The following is an 18,936-nucleotide window of genomic DNA, read 5'->3' on the forward strand; positions in this document are numbered from 1 at the left end:
TGGCCCCATAACTTAAGAGGGCTATAAAGATAGCTGCATAATTTAAATTTTCCTATGGCATTAGCTGTTGATTATCTGTTCCTTGAAATAATTACTTAGCTTGTTGTAAGCATCCCATATCTTTCTAGTACAGGTGGTCAGAAAACTACTTCAAAGCAGTATATTTAGCTTTATCTGATATTAAAAGTTTGGTAGCTAGAAAGTGACAAAATCATTTACTCAAAATGTCCCTTTTTAAATAACGTATGTGCTTTTCTGGAACTATTCTTACCTTCTTACAACTTTCTGAAATTTCTAATGCAAATTTTCAGAACTTTCTATTTATCTTTATTTTAAGAATCAGTCTCTAGTTTACTGTACTTTCAATGCAAAAAAAAAAAACCCTCAAAATTTTAATAATACTTCATATAACTGAGTAAGTAATAACTGTACATATATGGTTTTACTACATTAAAACACTTTACTCTTTTCACATATATTGCTAATTATCATTTTTTGGGGAGAATATGCCACTTGCATTTTCTTTATTCTCTCTAATAATTATTACCATGTCCAAATCCTCTAAAAGGCAATATAATCAGGATGGTATATTTAATAATAATAGTTTGCAGACATTCCCAGTGGTAACTTTTTCTAATTTTATATTTTATTTTTCTGTAATGGAAGGAAGAACAGTAGTGTTTATTCCAATTTTTTATAGTGCTTTAATGCATCTTAAATAATTCCCCCCAAGTAATTTTCATTATTTGAATGTGCGTAAAATTGGCTAGAATGGGGATAATTTTTGACACGATAGCAAGAGAGACAGAACCAACCATGTTTTAGTAGTGGCATTCTGCTGGGTACTTGGAGTTTATTTTGTCATTTTAAACTCATAACAGTGCTGAAAGCATTATAATTTCTTTTTACAAAAGAGGAAACCAAAGCTGTTTAAGTATTTTGCAAAAGGCCACTCTGAGCTAGGCTGTGGAGGAATTGAGATTTGAATCCAGAACAGACTTGTGCCAAACATTATCTTTTCACGTCTATCTTGCTCTTTTGGTTGTTGAGAAAAGATATGAAGTCTTTAGCTTGATGAGTCAACACAATTTCATAGCTGATAATTCTCCTTTATCCATTAACCTGATAATGCAGTGAATGTTTAATTGGATGTACAATATAATGCTAACTACTGCATAGGCTATACAGAGAAATAGAAAATCCAGATTCTGCCCTCCAGGAGCTTAGAATTAGAGTAAAGTAGGTAAGAGATGTACACACATAACCACCTTATCAGACGTAGGCTGCTATACTACACTGCATTGCAAAAGACAGCTTTGACATTTGACAACTTTAATATATATTAAGTGTTTGAATGTGATATATATTAAATAGAGGAGAGCTCACTTTAGCGAGGACGATGACAACAGGAAAAAGTAAGTCTTGATAGAAAATTAACTACTACAGGGAGAGGATGAGAATAAAGCAAACTGAATGATCTAAACAGAGGCAGAGTTGGGAAAATGTTTATTATGCTGGTGTAATAAGTAATATTTATTGAGCCCCACTATCCCAGGACTATGTTGGGTGCTTTGCATGCGTTATTCAATTAAGCTTAACACAGCCTTAAATCTGGCAGTTAGGAGTCTCGTGATATGAAGAGGGGAATTTAGGCTCAGAGAGCTACACGGTTTCTTCAAAGACACACTATGACAAAATGACAGAACTAATATTTGCCGATACTTAAATTCATGCTCTTTCTACACCATGCTGCTTTTGGAATAAAAAGTTCAACTTGGGGAGAAGGTGGAAGGTTTGTTCAAGGGACGAAGAAGAGATTATACCAACAGTGTAGGTTAGGTTGAAGTAATCAAAGACCTCAAATGTTAGACTATAGATTTTACATTGGATTTTGTGAGGAGTTGGTTTATCACTTAGAGTTAAACCAGAGAAACAGAACCAGTGGGATCTATGTATTAGTAGGTTTAGTGTAAGGAAATGGCTTGTGATTGTGGGAGCTAGTTAGGAAAGTTCTAAAGCCACAGGTCAGGCCGTGAAGAGGGGCAGACAGGAGCCTGCAGGCAAGACCCGAAGCCATGCTCGGTAGCTATGCTTCCGTTCTATAGGGAAGCCTGCCGTTGTGCTCTTCAAGCTTTTCAACTGATTGAATCAGGCCCGCCCCAGTTACCTTGGACAATCTCCCTTAAAGTCAGCTGATTGGAGACTTTAATCACAGCCACAAGATGCTTTCACGGCAACACCTACATCCGTGTTTGAGGATGATGGGCACTATATAGCCTAGCCACGTTTTGACACACAAACCTGACCATTGTGTCAGTTTTGACCATTACAGACTGACCATTACAGGTGAGGTTGTGAAATTTTTTTTGAACCCTCTGGTTCTGTTTGCAAAACCATTCTGATTCATCTTCAGTGAGAGATTATAACCTAGGGAAGTGACACAACCTGAATGGTCCTGAAGGAAAACTAAAATGCCACTGGTCAATAGTCTTAACTGGAGGGAGGCATGGAGAGCAGTTAGGAGGTAAGATGACCCCAGCCGTGTACTTTTTAGAACGCGACGCTTGTGGGTGGGGTATAGGGAGGCTACGTCGGGGAGGCTGTTGCCAAAGTGAAGTCTTAAAGGGTGAATAGGATAGCTCCGTAGAAAAAGGGAAGATGACGCACAGAGAGAGCAGCAGGCCCCAGAAGAGGAGAGAGGCAGCATGGCTTTTTGGAAGAGTGCAAGTCACTGGTACGGCTGGGATAGAGAGGGCCTCTGGGGAGGGAGCCGTGGGCTTGAAACAAACACTATCCTCATTGCCAGATGAGGAAATAGCTTTAGACAAGCTAAATGGGTTAGTCAAATTGGCGAGCAAATGGAAGAAAGCCTTGGAATTAAATTTATGCCTGACTCTGAAATTTATGTCACTTCTTCATGATGGTGTCACTCAAGATATACAGGTCATTTCTGATTCATCACCATTACAGGCAGTGAGTATTTAAATATAATTTGCTACAGCTCCTCATAATTGTATTCTGTATGTAACTTGTACATACTCTTCTCCTTTGCTTTGGCCAGTTCAGATGTTACTTGCTTTAGAACGAAATACCCTTATTTTGCCACATGTTGACCTTTATTTTTGTATTACCTAATAAAATCCCCAAATATTAACCCCTTGAACCAAGTCTCATGAGTCCATACCAACCCACGTGGTTTGAACTCCGTGGAGGCTGGCACCTAGTACAGAGCAGACCCAGAGTGTGCAGCTTAGTAAGTGCTTATTGGAGGGAAGAGTCATCATAGTGCGTGGTTGGTTATCATTAGTTGTGTTTTGAGGAGCTAAGGGAAGGTGGGGAGTCAATTCAGGAGGAAGTAGAAAACATACCCCCACTCTTACTATTTAAAAGCCTTTGGGGATCTGGGGGGCTCAGCTGGTTAAGTGTCCGACTCTTGATTTCAGCTCGGGTCACGATCTCACAATTGGTGGGACTGAGCCCCGTGTTGGGCTCCGTGCTAAAAGCGTGGAGTCTGGTTGGGATTCTCTCCCTCTCTTTCTGCTTCTTCCATCTCATGCACTGGCACGCTGTCTATCTCTCTCTCTCTCAAAATAAAGAAATAAGCTTTAAAAAAAAAAAAAACGCCTTTCAATCTCTACTTCAGTTGAACTGAATTCTTTATGATTTCGTTTCCTATGAGTGAATATCATTGATGATGTATATTTTAGGTATCAAAGGATTAGATTATTATACCATATTATACTGACTTTAGAAAATCCCTCAAAAATGTTTTTTTAGGTACTCATTTCTTTTTGGTTTTTTTTTAAGTTTATTTATTTATTTTGAGAGAGAGAGAGAGACAGCATGAGTGGGGAAGGGGCAGAGAGAAAGGGAGAGAGAGAGAATCCCCAGCAGGCTCTGCACTGCCAGCACAGAGCCCATCGCAGGGCTTGAACCCATGAAACTGTGAGATCATGACCTGAGCTGAAAGCAAGAGTTGGATGCTTAAGCGACTGAGCCGCCCAGGCGCCCCATAATGTACTCTTTTAAACTTCTTTTGTTATTATTTTCCTATTCTCAATATGCTGTGAAACCAGTGTCATCTCTTAAATGATGAATGCATGCCTCAGCCACCTTCAGCTTTAGAGACTCCATCTCCACATCTGTTTGAGATTTGCCCCTTGCTATGGGTCCCCCACGCTGTGTCACACATCTCCATTTCCAGTTCCATTCACCTTCAGATTTCTACAGCACCTGCTGGGACTAGTGCAGAGAAGTAGGGAGGAGAGAATAAAAATGAAGGTAATAGCAGCAGCCACTATGTATTAAGCTGTTATAATATTCCGGGCATTTTGTTAAGCTCTACATAATCTCATTTAAGCATTACCAACCTTGACCAATAGATATGGAATTATTGCTCCCATTTTATAAATGGGATGAAATTGAGTCTCAGGATGGTTTTGGACTTTGACTGAACCAGAATTTGAATTCTGATCTGTGTAGTTCTACACTCTTAATCACATTGCCGTGTCTCACCTTCCTTTTTCCAACTGTCCTAATTTATCCTTGTTTTTTACTTCCTTTCTGGTGACATTTTGTGCCAGTAAGGAGGAATTATAAAGAGGAAAAAAACCCTCTTGTCTCTCTCCCCCACAAGGCTTCTACTACAATGAGTAATTCTTAATTCTCACCTTATTTAGTTTTGACTGGCAAAGCAAGGGGGAAACAGACAAAACAAAGGACAGAGAAAAGAGAATGCCATATTACCCCTCCATTCCTGTGTTTTTCCTCTGTGGCTCTTCTTAGCATCACAGCTTTCCATAGGTGCGTTTGTTTCCAATCGTCGGAATGTCTATCCCTGAAGCTTGCTTCATTACTCCCGGCCCAGAGCACCCACGGGCATGCACAGCCCATGGAGGCCATCACTCGTGACTCACATTGGGGAACTCCTTTCTTGTTTGGCAGGTGGTTGGGAAGAGAAGATATGACTGAATGAACACACTGTGGTTGGGCAGTGGAGAGAGAAACGTGGGCAGCGTGTCAAGTTGGAGTTTGAATAGATAGAAGCATTGTTCCAAATGAAGATTAAGTCCCACAGTTTATTGTGGATTAAATGGGCTTTTGTGAGCTAGTGAGGGAGCTCGATCAACATTTATAAGATTGTTACTAAGGAGAAATATGTTCAGAGTTCCAAACAAGTTACTCGCAGACAAACTTGAGGAACATAGTCACTTTTAAATGGAGAATTGCCTAATAGCAACAATTTCAGAATAGCCAGCTTTTTCTTCCTGTAATAATGCTTCTCCAATGACAGGTTTTTTTTAAATGCAGTTCTTCAATTAATCATGTAATAGATGTCTTCACTTTGTAAAATCTCTTTTAAAAACCTGTCAATCAGCATGAATTTAGAAGTGTTTCAATGTTCTGTTTGATTTTCAGAAACCAAGCCACCTCCTGTCATGTAGTTGTATAGCTATTGGTGTTTTTGTAGCATTTTTCCTGCTGCTTCAAGACTGTCCCTGGACTTATTACATATATTGTTTGTTGCCAGTGCCAATATGGTATGCGGTTCTAAGAGAGTAAGTAACACTCCCATGCTGTCTTATTTTGCACTTCGCTGACAGTGAAATCTATTTTTAAAGTGCATTAGATTTCTGTAGCATAAATCATCAGAGATAGTTATAATGCCCTCCAATTTCTGAGCCCTCTCACTTCATTGATAGCAGAAGGAAAGTGGCATATAAACGTCTTTTTTTGTTTTACCTTTCCCTTACTGCCGTGAGGTTGTGTTGACCTCGTTCCCTTCTTTGTGTACCTTTTCTAAGAAACATCTGGACTAAACATAGAGTAATTAATATTGACAGTACTATGCCAGGAGGAACTTATATTTTGAATTTGTCGTATCATCTCAGATTCCAGTGTATCTTCAGGTTTCACAAGGAAATTTACATGTTTTCTTTCCACACATTTTTTTGCCCTTCCCTTCCTAGCTATCATGTAAACCTAGATAAACGGAGTTGGTAATTAAATCCACACTAGTAATGTGAACATACAGAATGGTGGATATTGTTCACGGGTGCCACGGGTCCTCCTTGAAGTGCCTCCTCACAGGCTGGAAGTAAAATGGGTTCTTACTGCTGTAGAAAACATCAGAGGCAGAGCTCCCAGGCGAGTTTCAAGCACTTAAATATAAAACCACTCAAACATTGGGCTGGTTCACGTTCATAGACAGCGAGGGACACGTTGCCCATCTTGTTCTATATTTGCTCCAGTAATCTAGAATTTGAACTTAAGTCTTGGGCATCCAAGCATCCCCTGAGCAAAACCAGACCCGGAAAGCAGACCAGGGAATGAGAGCTCAGAATTAAGGGTATATTCAGGGTTGGCCCGTATGTTTGTCATGACACAATAAGTATTTTTATTCTAATTTTTTTTAACTCCGGATTTGACCACATCTTTCATCCTTAAGTACTAAAAACATTGAAATACTAAAAGTACCAAAAATTAAAATTAAAATATAACATTTAGAAGGATAAGGCAAAAAGACACTATCAGAAGGACATAGTGTTGCTTCTCTGTTTGAAAGGAATAGGATTGCTGGATAGACATACTTAAATCGGATTTTTTCTAATGTCATTCACTCTGGTTTAAAAGTTTTTAGAATGGGAAGTTTTATCCCTGCAGAAACTTCTATTCTACTACAGAATCCTCCTGAATTATCAAATGTCCTAATTATGAAGGTGACTTATCTATTTAAACTTTAAGAGGAAATGTGATTTTGAATGTATGTTGTGTTCTATCTTTATCTTTTTGAAAATACATAGAAAATAAAACATAAAAATTCACCTTTCTTCTAAAATCTTGTAAAATCTTCTAAATGATTTTACAAAGTCATCTCTTATTTTTCTGTGCTTGTTCAGCTGTTGAGAACAAAAGAAGCATTCTCCTCTTGACTGGTGTTAACATTTCTTTTCTCCATGGCACCTTAGTAGTTTTGATAATATTATGTAGCCATTGTTTTCAAGCAGAAAAAGATCATAAACCAAATGATACTGAGCTTTTATAATTACCTACTTAATCACTACAGATGCTAAAAAAATTTTTTTTCTAGTGATGAAATGCAGAAAGTACTCAAGTATGTAATACATGTTTAATGGTTATGGGTTCACATTTAATTACAATGAGTGTACAATTAGTGACATTTTATTTATTTATTTATTTTTTTTAAATTTTTTTTTTCAACGTTTTTTATTTATTTTTGGGACAGAGAGAGACAGAGCATGAACGGGGGAGGGGCAGAGAGAGAGAGGGAGACACAGAATCGGAAACAGGCTCCAGGCTCCGAGCCATCAGCCCAGAGCCTGACGCGGGGCTCGAACTCACGGACCGCGAGATCGTGACCTGGCTGAAGTCGGACGCTTAACCGACTGCGCCACCCAGGTGCCCCAATTAGTGACATTTTAAATTGGGTTTGGAAAAGGTTATTTAGCTCAGTGAAAAAGTGCAATTAAAATTTTCTCTACTGGAGCACCTGGGTGGCCGAGTAAGTTAAGCCTCTGACTTCAGCTCAGGTCATGATCTCACAGTTCCTGGGTTCGAACCCCGTGTTGGGCTCTGTGCTGACAGCTTAGGGCCTGGAGGCTGCTTCGGATTCTGTGTCTCCCTCTCTCTCTCCCCCTCCCCCACTCGTGCTCTGTCTCTCTCTCTCTCTCTCTCTCTCTCTCAAAAATAGATAAACATTAAAAATTTTTCTTCTTGGGGCTCCTGGGTGGCTCAGTCAGTTAAGTGTCAGACTTCAGCTCAGGTCATGATCTCATGGTTCATGGGTTTGGGCTCCACATTGGGCTCTGTGCTGACAGCTCAGAGCCTGGAGCCTGCTTCCGATTCTGTGTCTCCCTCTCTCTCTGCCCCTCCCCCACTTGGACTCTGTCTCTCTCAAAAATAAATAAACATTAAAAAAAATAAAAAATAAATATTTTTCGCTACCTAGATTAGGAAAACATATGTTTATTTTATTAAGACAGTTGAGATTTCAATATAAAATTAACTTTGGTGGATTTAAATCTTTTCCCAGTTTTAATCCATTTTGAGTTCATCGTATTTTCTGATAATGTATCCGTAATTGCATGTACTCACGTTTAAGCTAAAATCAAAGATTTATCATTAATGTTTATGTTTTAAAAACAGATTTTTGTGATCATTATCAAATTAATTCAGAAATTATACTTTTTCTGAAATACTTCTAGGTTTCAAAAAAAGATTTAGTTAAGTGAAGCCGTTGAAAGAAATCTGTTACAGATTATATTAGTTTTTGAATAGCCTATGAATTGAAAATTCCCTGATTTCTAGGTTTACGCAGTTTTTATTTTTTATCATATCTGACCTCATTTTTTTGCTCAATATATAGTATAAATAATATTTTTATAAATGATCTTGTTAAACAGGTTTCAAGTTATTCAAGACTTTGTCACATTACTGTTGACCGTTCCTCCAAGTTATTTTGTTGGATACCTGTTAGTCTTTATCCTGGGAATTGAAATATTAGTGAGTAATTTACCACGTTACAGCATTTTCAGATCTCTTTCATACATATGTAATTCCTTTTAAATGACCTCATTTTTCATTTCTTCTTTGGAATGCATTACTAGGTTCTCAGTTTTTTCTACCGCTACATGCTTACAGCTGGACTTCTTGCATTTGCGGGTTGGCCATTTATCACCCAGCTATGGACTCGAGCAAAGGTATAAGTACTTGTTTTGACATTAGACGGATTAGTAGCTACTTTGTTTTGATATGTGTTTAACTCAGGGAATTGTTCATTTTTAAAGAAAAGAGTAGAATGTGTCCTTACATAAAGAGCCTGGTCCTTTTGACAGGAGGACTGCGGTTGCCTCTAATGTTTCAGTGATTCACATAGACTTTCACATCAAAGTGAATTGGTCATGGGGTGATTGAAACACTCTAGATGCAGAACTGGTACCAAATATCTAAATGATGGTATTGTCCAGCGCAATGCAATGGCTTCAGAGGCAGTGTTCAGAACTCAAGTCAAAGGAGTCATCTTTTGCCTAGCCCTGAGAATAGGCTCATGTTTCCACTTTGATATTTTTTGAGGGAGGTAGCAGGAGGATAGAAATAATCTTCTTTCCACCCTATGAGAGAACTTATAGGATTCTCCATCGAATGGCGTTATTAATCGTTTTTTGTCTTGATCTAATTACAAACATACTTTTACTTCTTTCCCCCCTGAGCTCAATCCCTTGATTATGGTTGCAGGCCAGCTTTCTTATAGATATTATCAGTGTATGGTATAACATAAATTGATGGAAGTACTTGCTATGAAATATGACCCAGGTTTCAATCCTGGCTGTTTCATTTACTAGTCATAGACCTGGTACGTGTACTTTCACATCACTGATCTCAGTTTCCTCATCTGAAATACTGTGAGTAATATACCCTACCTCTTGAGGTTATTGTGAGACTTTATTTAATGCAATACCTACTATTAACAGATCTCTCACCAGTAGTAACTGTATTATTTTTTAAACAACTATAAGGCTTCGCATATAATCTTTACAGGAGTGCAGTCTATGAAACACTAAAGACTATTTTCTTTACCATATTTGTCTAAAGATAACTTTTTTATTTATTTTAGAACATCTCACTGAGTTGGATTTTCTTCTCTTTGCTCCTGGCAGCGTTCCCACTGATGCCCGTTGTAGGACGAAAGCCAGATATCTTTCTAGTGTATGAACAATATTTTCTTTTCTTTTCAATATAATTGTTTTTCTCAAGCACTGTGAAATATGAGCCTAATCTTGGTCATGAGTTTCAAAACAAACTAGTGAATAAACCAAAAGTTAAAATACTAATATCGGACCATTGGTGATAATTTTGGCTCAGACTCTGAGAAGCATTAAAGCTCCCTGGAGATACTTCCGGGCCTTCAAAAAAGTGAAATTGGGCCAAACAGTGATAATTTAAAATTCCAAAAAAAAGAAGTCTAGAGGCTTTTGTATATTAAGGAATCAGTAAAAGGTTTCATATGAAAAATGTTCGGTTGCCAAAAATGTAAAGATCAAAAAGCCACTGATAGACTAACCTCTGTCTTTGCCTTTGAGCATGTCTAAGCTTTAAATGTCTTAGGAAAATGAAAGTCTCTCCTAATCTGCATGTAACGATCTCTAGGGGAGGGAGCTCTGTACTTTGATGGCTTTACCATGTTTAGTCACTTCAACTGGCTGTGTGTGTGTGTGTGTGTGTGTGTGTGTGTGTGTGTGTGTGTTTGAGTGCGCTCGCACATACGCATGTCTGTGCTCGGCAGGCTAGATGATCTTTGCTTCATGTAAGAGTCCCTCTCGTTTTCTAGTCATATAACCATCTCTGTTACTTTTTTTTAATGTTTATTTTTGAGAGAGAGAGAAAGAGAGAGCAGGGGAGGGGCAGAGAGAGATGGAGACACAAATCCAAAGCAGGCTTCAGGCTCTGAGCTGCCAGCACAGAGCCTGACACAGAGCTGGAACTCACGAACTGCAAGATCATGATCTGAGCTGAAGTCAGATGCTCAACCGACTGAGCCACCCAGGCGCCCATCTGTTACTTTCTTTTGAACTCTGTATAAACAATTCTTTTTAGCGTCTTAACATAATCTTTAATAGATGAAGTGTATCTTTTTTTGACTGAAGGAAGATTAACTAAACGATTGATATTTTTTAAAAGTAGGTGTTAATTTTTGAGTATGTGTTATCAATTAACACATTTTTATCTCATTTCTGTGAAATACCAGTATGGAATAAGTGGAATTATTCCATAAAGTTTATTTATTAGCAGAGCCCAAAATAAATTGTATTGAACTCTAAGACCATACTTCTAAGCCATACTTTATTAATAAGTGTTACGAAATAAAAATATTTTGCATCTGTCATAAACTATAACAGCCTGTGAGAAGATGAGTTCCAATATTTTCATTTATTTTTTGCTTCATATTTCTTGTGAGCTCTCCTCTTGTCTTTACAAAGTCCCTTTCTCTACTTTGGTCAGTCTCTGCCGTTCTGTCCTGCTCAAGCAGTGTTGACACAGTCGAGCAGTTTTTATATGCTAAAATAAGAGATTATAGAAATGGTCTCCATAGAAATTTGCTACTTGCATATTTTACTAAAGTTGAATTCAGGAGGCAAACTTGTTAAAACATGAGAAATCTAATTTGTATTTTTAAAAATTATGTTTTCTCCCTCTATGCATCTTAATTTAAATTCTTCAGTGATTTAACTTTGTGTTGGTGTTCTGGTAGCTATTTTTGCAACTTCTTTATTTTGACTCCTGGTTCATGGAGAAATTTCTACTCTCCATTTGATCTCTCACCTCACCTCCCTTCTTTAGAAACTTGCAAAGATAGATATGTGAAACATTTAAGGATAAAATTAAAAGAAAAAGCAAAAAAAATCACATGGCTATAATATTCCTCTTAAGTTCTCTAAAATAAAATCATAGGGGCACCTGGGTGGCTTAGTCGGTTAAGCGTCTGACTTCGGCTTGGGTCATGATCTCACAGTTCGTGGGTTCGAGTCCCACGTCAGACTCTGTGCTGGCAGCTGGGAGCCTGGAGCCTGCTTCGGATTCTTTGTCTCCCTCTCTCTCTCCCTCGTCCACTCACACCCTGTCTCTGTCTCTCTCTCTCAAAAATAAATAAACATTAAAAAAATTTTTTAATAAGTAAAATAAAATCAAATCATATTTGCCAATGAATTAAAATACTAAATTATTTTTTAGAAAAAGAAAAAGTAAAGTATCTTGACCATAGATGGCTGTTTTCATAAGTTTTACTGGTAATCCATGCTGAATGTATAACTACTTTGTCCCCTTACAATTCTCAAAGACTTCGAACAAAAACAAACAAGCATTTTCCTAGGAATTCCTGCTTTGCATTTATTTTTAGCCCTGCTTTTTGCTCTTACTTCTTTTTAACCAACTCCTTTTCTCTTTGTTGTCACGTTGCCTGCCTCCAGATTCTGCACTCAATCTAATTTCAGTTGTCCTATGTTACTCAGATTTTTGGGAGGTGAGAAATAGAACTCGACATCAGTACACCATTTCCTTGATACCATTTTCCTGCAGCTTCAGGAACCGTACTATACCTGGTGCTCTTGAAAAACTAGAATTTGTGGTCTCCGTACTGTACAAATGCCTCACTTGCATTGCTGCCTTTGTGACCTCTTCCCTACCCTTCCTTTACCCAGGAGCCGCTGGCCAAAGGTTAATAATAGAAGGAACCATTTTTTCCTCCCGGCAACACTAAGGATTAGAAATGTTGATCCTTTTTGGTATGAATAAGTGCTCATAGTATAGTCAGAAAGTTTATATTGTAGACAGTGATGATACGTTTAACTATTTTTTATATTGTTTTCTGTAAACTTGTCCAAGTCAGCCTAAGAATTGTGGTGGCTGGGGGGCGCCTGGGTGGCGCAGTCGGTTGGGCGTCCGACTTCAGCCAGGTCACGATCTCGCGGTCCGTGAGTTCGAGCCCCGCGTCAGGCTCTGGGCTGATGGCTCAGAGCCTGGAGCCTGTTTCCGATTCTGTGTCTCCCTCTCTCTCTGCCCCTCCCCCGTTCATGCTCTGTCTCTCTCTGTCCCAAAAATAAAAAATAAACGTTGAAAAAAAAAAAAAAAAAAAAAAAAAAGAATTGTGGTGGCTGGAATGCATAAACATCAAAAAAAAATCGAAGTCAAGAAATAAGGTAAAGATACCTAAAAAATTGTGAGAAGTTAAAAGTAACCCCATCCCTCGTGTATCTTCATCCTCAGATTTTCATTCCTGTTATACCTGTTTCATCTTGACAAAACCAAATGACTGATACGGAGGGTCTACATCAGAGTAAAATGTCTAATATTTTTATATGTTATGTGTTCAGTAAATATATCAAGAAAATTTGAAATTGTGAATTGTGTTTTAAAACAGAATGGGCGCAGGCTTGCTGGTTCTTCTGCTATCCCTGTGTGTTTTAACATCTCTCATAAAAAGAAAAGACAGTTTTATAAATGAAGAGCTATTGTTACATCTATTTCAGGTCAGTTACACATTTCAACACCATGTCATGCTAATGATATACCAAAATATATCTTATGGTTGTATTTAATGATGTTGTTCTTAAGATGCCATCATGTTTACATTACTCAATATCTGCCAGTTGGGAAGAAAATTTTCTGTGTAAGATATCATATGGAAATACATTCTCTAAAAGGTATGAAATAGCAAAAAGTTCAGCAGGAGACAGCCCAGAGATGCCAAGAGAACAGAGACTAAGGAGACCTGAGAAGCATCCGTATTGACCAAAAAAGTTGAATTCTAAATGGCCTCCTCTGGCCTGAGATTCTGTGTTGCTCTCATTTGAGTCAGGACAAAGGTAATCTTTGAAGTGAGAGCAACCTCTGAGTATGTTTACATGAAGAATAGTCTGTTTAAGACTTCAGATGACGTGCCAGGAGAAAGTTGACTTCACCTTGGTTGTTGGCTTTGCTGTGACAAAAAGAACTTTGAACTTGATGTTTCAAAATCGAGTCAATTCCCAGTTAGTTATACTGTATACTAGATGTGTGATTTTCAGTCTGTTTAGCTTCAGTCTGTTTTCAATCTGTAGAGATACGCTCTAATATAGGGTTGTGAGAATTGGAGAATATATAATGTCATATTCTGTAAAATGATAGCTGTTTTGTACATAAGCATGGAAACCACTTGTTTGTTCTTTTAACACTAAAAAAAAAAAAAATTAAAAACCACATCCAGACCACTGACAAAAGAAAACTTACAGGAGTTTTCTCAAAAAATTTCCTCAGAACAAAGCTTAGGATAATAGAAAATAAAGCCAAGAATACTCCAAAATAAAAATATACAACACTTAAAAGATGTTAATTTATTCTTGGAGAACAACAGAAAACACATAAAAAGAGAAGAAGTATTTTGTCAAATGTCCTGTCGAGACATTGGGACACGTATTTCATTTTAAATGGTATTGGGGAACCTGGGTGGCTCAGTTGGTTAGGCGACCGACTTCGTCTCAGGTCATGATTTCACAGTTTGTGAGTTCGAGCCCCGCGTCGGGCTGTGTGCTGACAGCTCAGAACCTGGAGGCTACTTCAGATTCTGTGTACCCCTCCCCCCACTCGTGCTCTGTGTCTCTCTGTCTCTCAATAATAAATAAATGTTAAAAAAATTTTTTTTTTAAATGGTACACTCACTGACTTTACACTAAAGCCCATAGGTAACTTTGACAGAATTCACATATGATTATGAATAGTTTGACAGAGGTGAATGTTTCTGGATCCCACTCTATAGGAGCAAATATGTTAAAATTCTTATGGGCTTTTTATAAGTAGCCCTGAATATAAGGTAAATCTGTTATGAAATTTATTTTTTATGTTAACTTTATTAATTTGCATTAATTGCTCTATTGTATAGCATATTTTTGGTGGTTCCAAGACAAATATCTTTTAACATTTTAACATCTCTGACAGAATGCATCTTACAATTGAAAGGATACTAGGATTGTGTCATAACTTACTCAACAGCATTTTTTCTAAATTCACTGAAAATATAAGAGAAATTAATGTATCTCAAGGATTGGTGAGGAGGTTGCTAATCTGATGTCTAAGAGTTCATTTACAGCCGTAGCTTATGTCATTTCTTAAAATGGCAGCTAATCCTCTAGTTCAGAGATTAGCGAACAATTTTCTAAAGAGCCATAACTAAGTATTTTAAGCTTGTGGGTTGTATGGAGTCTGTTGTAAATTCTCCACCCTGCTACCGTAGTGCAAAGGGAGCTGTGGACGACACATAAATGAACGAGAGTGACCGACCATGTTCCCACCAAACAGTATTTCTGAAAACAGCCTCCAAGCCAGAGTTTCCCAGTTCTCCACTAGTTTGTATATATTCCCTGAAGAGTATTGTACCTCCTTGTGTTCCCAGTACCAGGTGAACATTCAGGCCACAAATATGTGTTGAATCAATGGATATGACTGGACAAGGGCCAGAGGTGGAAGACAGTTAACCACGTCGCACCATTTGCGTTTCCATGATTTAGGAAATCTTCAGAGTTAATAATGAGTATTTCCTTTTTTTTTTTTTAAGTTTTTAAAAATGTTTTTATTTATTTTTGAGACAGAGAGAGACAGAGCATGAGCAGCGGAGGGACAGAGAGAGAGGGAGACAGAATCTGGAGTGGGCTCCAGGCTCTGAGCTGTCAGCACAGAGCCCGATGCGGGGCTCGAACTCACGGAGTATGAGATCAGGACCTGAGCTGAAGTCGGCCGCTTAACGGACTGAGCCACCCAGGCGCCCCAATAATGAATATTTCTAAATAGATACAGTGTGATCACGTATACCAAACTGTTGTTGAAAGTGTAACATGCCTCATTTCATGCTTGTAAAGGAGGGCGTCTGCCTAGTACCAAGCTCTAACTTGTAGCCTTGCTGCAAGAGGGTGAGCTGGTCCAATGTCAATAGCTTTGGGGCTAGATCCCAGTTGTTGAAGCACTTTCCTAAGTATTCTTTTTGTATATAAATTAGTCTCTCACCACCTTCTCTTTTCTTTGTGTGTTTGTATTTGTTTTCAGATGCTGAGCGTAGTGCTTTCTATGTGTGTTACGTATAGCACCCACAGCAGTCTACGCAAGAAGCAAGGACTGCCTCTTCTTAATCAGATCATTAGCTGGCTAATATTAGGTAAGAGGTCAAATTAAATGAGTTAACGTTACATCAAGTCATACCTTAAAATTATCCATTTACATCTATATTCTTGTTATTGAAAGAAATAATTTTGTTGAATGAAAATAATAATAACCAGTGATTATTTTTATCTCATGGTAGAATTTGACAAAGAAAATTAGAACGTTTGTCTCCATTGATGTGTTAATAAGAATTACTTGATAGGATATGATTGGCCTGATAATAAGGCTATACATTTATTCACACCTGATAAGAGTCTAAGTGATTCCAGAAGAGAAGAGATTCTTATCCTGCAATTTCATGTCAGTTCATAAATTCTCCATTCTTACACAGGGACTAAGAAACAGTTCAATTTTATCTGTGTTTCCCTTGCTGAAAATAACATTGATTAGTCACTTCCCAACACATTACACATTTTATAAAGCCAGTTAAAATTTTCAAAACACATTCCTCTGTAGTACCTTTGCTTAAGGATCCCGAAATGTGCATGTGGAGAAAACAAGTGTAATTTAAGGATGTAGGGTTTTTCTTCCAGCTAGAGGACCAGGACAAGCTTGAAGTCCAGGTTTTTCATTAAAAAAAAAAAAAAAAGACACTTTGTGATACTTGTGAATAATGTGGCATGCAGTGTAACCTTTTTTTCTTTTTTTTTTAATGATTTTTGTTGTTCCATCTTTGGATGGAACTTACTGTAAAATTGATGAAGGGCAGGCCTTCAGTTATCTTGATTTAATGAAGTTACTATTTATGTTCATTCTGCCTAAACAATATTAATGACTGCTCCTTCATTAGAAAAAAAAAAAATGGGGGCGCCTGGGTGGCTCAGTCGGTTGAGGTCCAACTTCGCTCGGGTCACGATCTCACCGTCCATGAGTTCGAGCCCTGCATCAGGCTCTGTGCTGACAGCTCAGAGCCTGGAGCCTGCTTCTGATTCTGTGTCTCCCTCTCTCTCTGGCCCTCCCGCCGTTCATGCTCTGTCTCTCTCTGTCTCAAAAAATAAATAAATAAAAATGTTAAAAAAAAAAAAATTAAAAAAAAAAATGTGTTCAGTTTGTACTATGTTCTGGCACTATTTTTTTCCCTGAGAATAATAAAGGTGGACCAAATCCCTGCCCTCCTGGAGCTTATATTCTGCAAGGAAGGAGTGGTAATATTCCAGTGTGGTGACTTATAAGTAATGATCTCTCTCATAGGACATGTTCGTTTTTAAATCCCCAGAAAAAACAAAAACTCTGAGTGAGAACTGTAATATTAAAGGGAAGTCTTTGTGTCATAGTGTATAACTTCACAAATACACAGTTAGCACACAGCAGCGGAAACAACGTATGGCAAGTTGGGGGGTCCGATAGACATAGTAGCAACCCAGCTTTTCCTCATTCCTTCACGGTGCAGCCTGGCTCACTTCCTTGGTTTTCTTACCCACCGTAGGGTAAACCACAGGGCGGAAGAGAAGCAAAGAAAACGCAGTTTGTGCGCATGTCATTATATCTCATTTTGAAATCTCTAAAACTTCTAAAAAGGTTTAAAAAACAGTGCACTTACCAGAATTATAGAAAGCCGTCCTCCACGTCAAGTGCTTGTCCCTCATCTGTGTTTGTGAATATATGTACGTGTACAATTTTTTGAAGACCCTATTCAGTACTTTTATCTATTCTACCAATCCTTAGAGTAATTTTTCAGTTGACCCAGCAACGTTCATGGCATTTTTTTTCTTTCTTTGTCTTTTATGACATTGACGTTTTGAAGAATATGACCAACCACAAGCCCTACCCTACAATGGCCTGTTACTCAGTTTGAATTTGTCTGATGTTTCTTTGTAATTAAATTGGAGCTATGCATTATCGGCCAGCATACTGCATAAGTGATGCTGTGCCCTTCTTAGGTCACATTTACAGGCTCATGGTCTCTTATCTGTCCCTCATTGTTGATGTCAATTTCCATCACCCTATCAAGGTGTTGCCCAGTTTTTTCACGGTATATTTACTGTTTCTCCCTCTCCCTGCAACTAATAAGCTGTCTGTGGGGACACACTCTAAGGCCATCAAATATGCTCATCAAAATTTTCCCTAGATGTAGCATCCATTCGTAAGTCTTTCCTGATCCAGTTTTTGTCACGATGGCTATAAAATTGATGATTTTCTAGCTCCAGTACTCACACTGCATTTACCAGAGGTTCTCAGCATTCTCCTTTAAGAATCTCTCCTTCTTGGGGTGCCTGGGTAGCTCAGTCGGTTGAGTATCCAACTTTGGCTCAGGTCATGACCTCGCGGTCAGTGAGCACAAGCCCCCAGTCAAGCTCAGTGGCTGGAGCCTGCTTTGGATTCTGTCTCCCTCTCTCTCTTCCTCTCCCCCACTCACGCTCTGTTTTCTCTGTCCAAGAAGTTTCAGGGGTGCCTGGGTGGCTCAGTTGTTTAAGCGTCTGACTCTTGGTTTTGACTCAGGTCATGACCTCACAGTTTGTTGAGTTCAAGTCCCGCGTCTGGTTCCACACTGACAGCACAGAGCCTGCTTGGGATTCTCTCTCTGTCTCTCTCTCTCTTTCTCTCTCTCACTCACTCTCTCCCTCTCTGCCTCTTCCCCACTTGCTCCCTCTGTCTCTCTCTTGAAATAAATAAATAAACTTTTAAAAAAATGTTCAAGTTTCAAATTTCTTACAAAAATGATTAGGACAAGTATAGCCCAATTGAGAGGTCACAGAAACAATAGCTGCTGTAAATGATCCTAGGATCAGTGCTTCTGAACTCATGTCCATTGTGCTGGCTGTACTGACACTACCCTCCTTTGTTTTATTGCAGCCTTTTCCCTCGTCCTGCCACTGCTGAGTCCCACAAGTCTCTTCGAGCGGTTGTTTAGCATTCTTCTTTCCTTGATGTCAACCTACATACTGCTAAGCACAGGGTATGCACTGGTTTTAAAGCTTAATTTTTAGTAGCAAGTTTTAAATGATATGGACATTTCTCTTTGAATATTTTACCTCTGGAAATGAAGTATGTGTAAATCTTGAGAAAATTAGAAATATTTTCTGCTTCGTAAGAACTGTGTATGACTTGATCTTAAATCTGTTGTTTTCTTATTTTCATAGTATTGCCTGTTGTCTTTGTCTTTCTGTTTATTTCCTGGAGTTGCTAAAATGTCATTTTACTACAGTGTTAGAAAGTTTTGGTTGATTATGGAGAAACTCAAAGTCTCAAACAAGGACTTGGAAGAACTGTAGCTCTGTGACATTACTTATGTGC

The 18,936-nt window shown here is 38.3% G+C and overlaps 1 protein-coding gene across 9 annotated transcripts in view; it reads left to right on the forward strand.

The window, feature by feature from the left end:
- PIGN (phosphatidylinositol glycan anchor biosynthesis class N) overlaps positions 1-18,936 on the forward strand; it is a 105,186-nt gene that overhangs the window by 53,683 nt on the left and 32,567 nt on the right. For all 9 annotated transcript variants that reach the window (XM_058691896.1, XM_058691901.1, XM_058691902.1 and 6 more), the window contains 7 exons: positions 5,419-5,558; positions 8,424-8,523; positions 8,628-8,720; positions 9,635-9,726; positions 12,935-13,043; positions 15,589-15,697; positions 18,496-18,598. In XM_058691896.1, the coding sequence (XP_058547879.1) occupies positions 5,419-5,558; positions 8,424-8,523; positions 8,628-8,720; positions 9,635-9,726; positions 12,935-13,043; positions 15,589-15,697; positions 18,496-18,598 (746 nt within the window). The remainder of the gene's footprint in view (positions 1-5,418; positions 5,559-8,423; positions 8,524-8,627; positions 8,721-9,634; positions 9,727-12,934; positions 13,044-15,588; positions 15,698-18,495; positions 18,599-18,936) is intronic.

This window comes from Neofelis nebulosa, chromosome 11 (genome assembly GCF_028018385.1).
Source record: "Neofelis nebulosa isolate mNeoNeb1 chromosome 11, mNeoNeb1.pri, whole genome shotgun sequence".
In the NCBI taxonomy this organism is placed as follows: Eukaryota; Metazoa; Chordata; class Mammalia; order Carnivora; family Felidae; genus Neofelis; species Neofelis nebulosa.